Here is a 4,933-nt window from a genome sequence, read left to right as displayed (position 1 = left end):
CTGTCCAACAAAAATGCAGGGAAATATTAGATCACCTTCCGGAAAAGAGCTAAAATAAAACGGAAGATGAAAAAACAGGGCCAACTAATCGGTTTTGTTTACTCAATCCGTAGGTTAGTGGATTTGTGGGGCTGGGGTGGGGGGAGGCCTGGATTTCCTGTTCGCATATTTGCATATCTGCAGGCGCTGCATGCTGCCAACCAACCAGGACGCTCCCACACAAATTCAAATTGCCCGCGTAACCATTGCTTCCCGGCGCGAGTCCAACTTTAGTGTAACTCAACCAGGACCAGGAAGTATGAATTTGCTTGAAACTCACGTTTTACATGTAGAAGGTTCCTAAAAGACAAAAAGAAAAGGATTATGTTAATTTATACAATAATCCCTAAATTTTAATCAGAATTAAGTAACATTAGGAGTCCTGGGGTTTGGCACTGTAGGATAAGGCACTGGACTGCAAGATCGGTTTGAACTTCGAGGTTACTAGTTTAAACGCTCCCAGCCGCTTTCGTAAACCCATCTATACAGGGTTGCTATGAGTCAGGACCGATTAGACAGCACTTAAGGAGTTCTGATGTGGTGCTGTAGAATAAGCTGAACTGCTATCCGCAAGAACTGTGGCTGAAATCCACCAGTCGCTCCTTGAAAATCCTAGAGTCACTGAGTCTGAACCGACTAGAAAACACTTTTGAACCACCAACTTTGAAGCTAAAAGCGACCTTGCAGTCCAGCACAGTAACCCGCTGTCCAGCGCCACACCAGGACTCCTATAAAAACTCTAGCCTAGAAAACCGTGAGGGCATGTCTACTGTGCTATGGAGTACTTAAACACATGTAGTGATCTGCATAAACGAATACTTGCTAAAAATCTACTAGGTAACTGGAACGTGTCCTTTTTGTGCCTCCAGATGGGAACTCGATCTCAATCAAGGTCGGTTTGAACCGCAAAGTCGGTGGTTCAAACTCACCACCCACTCGAGTTGGCACCGACTTGATGGCATTTTGTTTTAAAGGTACATAGCCCTGCCTTTAAAAGTAAAGAACTGACTTCTTCAGAAGTTCACAAGGGTAAACGTGTCCCTAAAGATGAAAATGCAAGTACCAGCTCTCTTTGAAAATGTGGGTGGCTCTTAAAAGAGCCGTTTGTTGTTTGCAGCCAACTTACTGTTTATTTGGCGCTGGTGTACTTGGTGACGGCTTTGGTGCCTTCGGACACTGCATGCTTGGCCAGTTCTCCCGGTAGCAGCAGGCGCACGGCCGTCTGGATCTCCCTGGAGGTGATGGTCGAGCGCTTGTTGTAATGTGCCAGTCGAGATGCCTCACCAGCGATGCGCTCGAAGATGTCATTCACGAAGGAGTTCATAATCCCCATGGCCTTTGATGAAATGCCAGTATCAGGGTGGACCTGCTTCAGCACCTTGTACACATAAATGGAGTAGCTTTCCTTGCGGCTCCGCTTACGCTTTTTGCCGTCCTTCTTCTGGGCCTTAGTCACCGCCTTCTTAGAGCCCTTTTTAGGTGCCGGAGCAGATTTAGATGGCTCAGGCATGGTGAGAAAAACAAAGATATGCTCTAAAACAAGAGAAAGTGAAAGCTGCGGAAGATGTGTCCTCTTTTTATAAAGAGCTTTATACAAATTAAGGACGAACTGAAGTACTGGGTCTGACTGGTCGTTATTCGTTAAGACGTCACGATTTAGACTTTGTCAAATCAAAATAAGTGAAGTTAAACGTCGTATTGCCATTGGCTAAAATAAAGCTACAATGTTAGCCAATGGCACGTCTTCTTTTTCGCGCCTCACAATGGCTATAAAAAGTGCTGCAGTTGCACTCTCGTCTCAGTAGCTTGTCAGTTTAACAAGATCGCTATGTCTGGACGTGGAAAGCAAGGTGGTAAGGCTCGCGCCAAGGCTAAGACTCGGTCTTCCCGTGCCGGTCTTCAATTTCCAGTGGGCCGTGTCCACCGCCTTCTCCGCAAGGGCAACTATGCCGAGCGGGTTGGGGCCGGTGCTCCCGTGTACCTGGCTGCCGTGCTGGAATACCTGACAGCTGAGATCCTGGAGCTGGCGGGCAACGCTGCCCGTGACAACAAGAAAACGCGCATCATTCCGCGCCACTTGCAGCTAGCCATCCGCAATGATGAGGAACTCAACAAGTTGCTGGGTAAAGTCACCATTGCGCAGGGTGGCGTCTTGCCCAACATCCAGGCTGTTCTACTGCCCAAGAAGACCGAGAGCCACCACAAGGCCAAGGGCAAGTAAATCCTTAAAGTAGTTTACTGTAAACTGCAAAAAACTCAACTCAAACCAAAGGCTCTTTTCAGAGCCACCCACACTTTCTGGAAAAGAATGTAATACTATGAACTGGGGGGCGAAGTACTAAGAAACATAGGAAAAGCTGAGTCATAAGTTTGGCTCCCTTGTAGTAAGTTAGATGCTCTCTTGAGTCTTAATGATTCTTTCAAATGACCTCGGTGGTCCCGTGCTTTATCCCCCAGCGTCACGCCAGCACCCACACCCTGGCTCTTGTTTAAAATAATTGAGTCTGGAAAATGAAACTACCACGTGCTGGAATCTTCAGTGCCCTTGCTTGGCTTCCGACTCACAGCAACCCCTTCCTGTATAAGCTATCGAGACTTTAAATCTTGTGGGAGCAGAAAATCCGCAGTTTCTGCGGAGCGACAGGCGGACTTGACCCGCTGACTTTGGGTCCCAGTCCAGTGTTTATTCTGTGGAGCCACCACTGATCCCCAGACATCCATTAGGTCGCTATTTTGTTTGTAACCAAATCCGTTCACAGCCATTAGTTTTAAGTAGGTACATGAAAAAGGTAGTTTGTTCTGCAGACACCGTGAGATCCGGCGCTACAAGAAGTCCACGAAGCTGCAGCTCCAGAGGCTGGTGCGCGAGATGGTTCAGGACTTCGAGACTGACCTGCACTAAAGAGTTCGGCTGTGATAGTGCTGCAGGAGGTGTGCGAGGCCTACCTGGTGGGGCTATTTTGAGGACATCGACCTGTGCGCCACCCACCCCAACACGTCACCATCATGCCCAAAATTCTCCCAACATCAACGAATCTGTACCTTCCCCCAAACTGACAGTAGATAAACTCAGTTATTTGTGTTGTCAGGGTTATTTAATTAGACATTGCAAATCCCCCCCTCCCCTTTTTTTTGTAGTAGTCAAATAAGGAATTTCCATGCCAAGGTGTCTTTTACAATGATAGACTCTTACCTTCTATTTCCTGTATATTGCATTCCTGTGGATTGAATTTAAGTTTTACCTGAACCCTGTGATCTTAGAAAACTGCTTGTTTTAAGAAATCCACCCCTTTGTGTTCAGGAAAAGGCTTACTGCAACTAGTTATGCCTACCAGCATCCTGGTGTAGCACCAGGTTAAGCACTCGACCTCAAGGTTGGTGGTTCAAATTCATCGGTTGCTCCTCGGAAACCTTATACAGAATCACTATGAGTCAAAATAGACTCGATGGCACTTAACATCCTATGATTTAGATGTCTCTTGAATATGCCATTGTTTACCTAGGACAAGGCCAGATCTAGACCCTCCAGATTCCCATGACTTGTCCCCATAGATCAATCAGAAGCAAAATGTTTAAACTTTGGTTAAGCTTTCTACTTTAAGGATCTTAAGGACCTCTCCTTAAGGATCCCTTCCCTGCGATTAAGGTGAGGTATAAACAAGGTCAGTGGTTCAAGCTTATACAGGAAACCCTTATAACAGGCAGCATTGCTATGGGTCCGAACTGACTGGATGGCATTTAACAACCCCTGTTATTGATTGTATTGTGTCCCCTGCCCCCAATATATGTGTGTGTATATGTGTGTTCTAATTCCTAACCTCTATTCCCGTGGAATCCTGGTGTGGCACTGTAGGACGAGCACTAGATGGTTGGCAGTTCAAACCCACCAGCCCTCCTTGGAAACCCTATTGTTAAGTGCTGTCGAGTCGATTCTGACCCATAGTGACCCTGTGGTTCATACCAACTTTTCAATTCAGAGCATTAACCTACAGTGCCACTCCAGGACTTCAAGAAACCCTATATAGGGTTGCTATGAGTGGGAACCAACTCCATGGTCTTAATAACAACTACAACAATAACATGCCTGTGGTTAAGCACTGGTGGCGCTGTAGGATAAGCACTTAACAACTAGGTCCGCAGTTCAAACTACCAGCCATTCTGTGGGGAAAATGAGACTTTTTGCTCCTGTAAAGGAGCTCTGGTAGCCTAGTGGTTACGAATGGGGCTGCTAATCTCACGGTCAGCAGTTTGAAACTACCAGCTGATCCGCGGGAGAAAGATGAGGCTTTCTGTTCCTGTGAAGATTTACCGCCTTGGAAACCCTGTACAGGGTCACTATGAGTCAGAACCGACTCCACAGCACATAACAACAACAAAGATAGGCAGCCTCAGAAACCCTATACAAGATCAATTGGAACCAACTTTTGGGCACTCTGCAACAAAAATCACATTTGGGAATGTATTGTTTTTGTTATGTTGATGAGATGAATTTGGTGTAGTATGTGTTTTGAGCCATTCTTTATTGAAATGTAAAAATAGAATTAAACTCAAGTTAGCAGAGATAGGGTAAGATAGCTATCAAGACTCTGGGAGATCCCCCAGACAGACGAAGCTGGAGACAAGGACCTTCCTCCAGAATCCACAGACACAGAAAACCTTCCCCTAGAGCTGGTGCTCTGAATTCTGGACTTGTAGCTCCTCCTCGGAAACCCTGTACAGGGTTGCTATGGGTTGGAACAGACTTGACTCAGCACTTAACAACAACCAAGCCTCCAAAACAGTGAGACCATATGCTTGTGGTATTTCTGTTATAGCAGTACTTAGTACTAAGACATTCTCCCACTTGGTTTTTTTTTTTTCTGATCCCGTGCTTTATCCCCCAGCGTCACGCCAG

The 4,933-nt window shown here is 46.2% G+C and overlaps 2 protein-coding genes across 2 annotated transcripts; one reads left to right on the top strand and one right to left on the bottom strand.

Annotated features, from left to right (window-relative positions):
* Window positions 1–1,126: 1,126 nt before the first annotated feature.
* On the bottom strand, window positions 1,127–1,549 carry LOC102811446 (histone H2B type 1-J-like). The gene has a single exon (XM_006872780.1). The coding sequence runs from the start codon at window positions 1,547–1,549 to the stop codon at window positions 1,169–1,171; it is 381 nt and encodes a 126-aa protein (XP_006872842.1). The 3' UTR covers window positions 1,127–1,168.
* A 318-nt stretch (window positions 1,550–1,867) lies between these two features.
* LOC102811826 (histone H2A type 1-like) lies at window positions 1,868–2,261 on the top strand. Its single transcript, XM_006872781.1, has one exon. The coding sequence runs from the start codon at window positions 1,868–1,870 to the stop codon at window positions 2,258–2,260; it is 393 nt and encodes a 130-aa protein (XP_006872843.1). The 3' UTR covers window position 2,261.
* Window positions 2,262–4,933: the final 2,672 nt, after the last annotated feature.

This window comes from Chrysochloris asiatica, unplaced genomic scaffold, assembly GCF_000296735.1.
Source record: "Chrysochloris asiatica unplaced genomic scaffold, ChrAsi1.0 scaffold00213, whole genome shotgun sequence".
In the NCBI taxonomy this organism is placed as follows: domain Eukaryota; kingdom Metazoa; phylum Chordata; class Mammalia; order Afrosoricida; family Chrysochloridae; genus Chrysochloris; species Chrysochloris asiatica.
Note: the sequence above shows the minus strand (reverse complement) of the source record. Positions and strands in the feature narration are given on the sequence as shown.

Coding starts and splice junctions, on each gene's coding strand:
- LOC102811446 (XM_006872780.1), bottom strand. CDS start 1,549: ATGCCTGAGCCATCTAAATCTGCTCCGGCACCTAAAAAGGGCTCTAAG.
- LOC102811826 (XM_006872781.1), top strand. CDS start 1,868: ATGTCTGGACGTGGAAAGCAAGGTGGTAAGGCTCGCGCCAAGGCTAAG.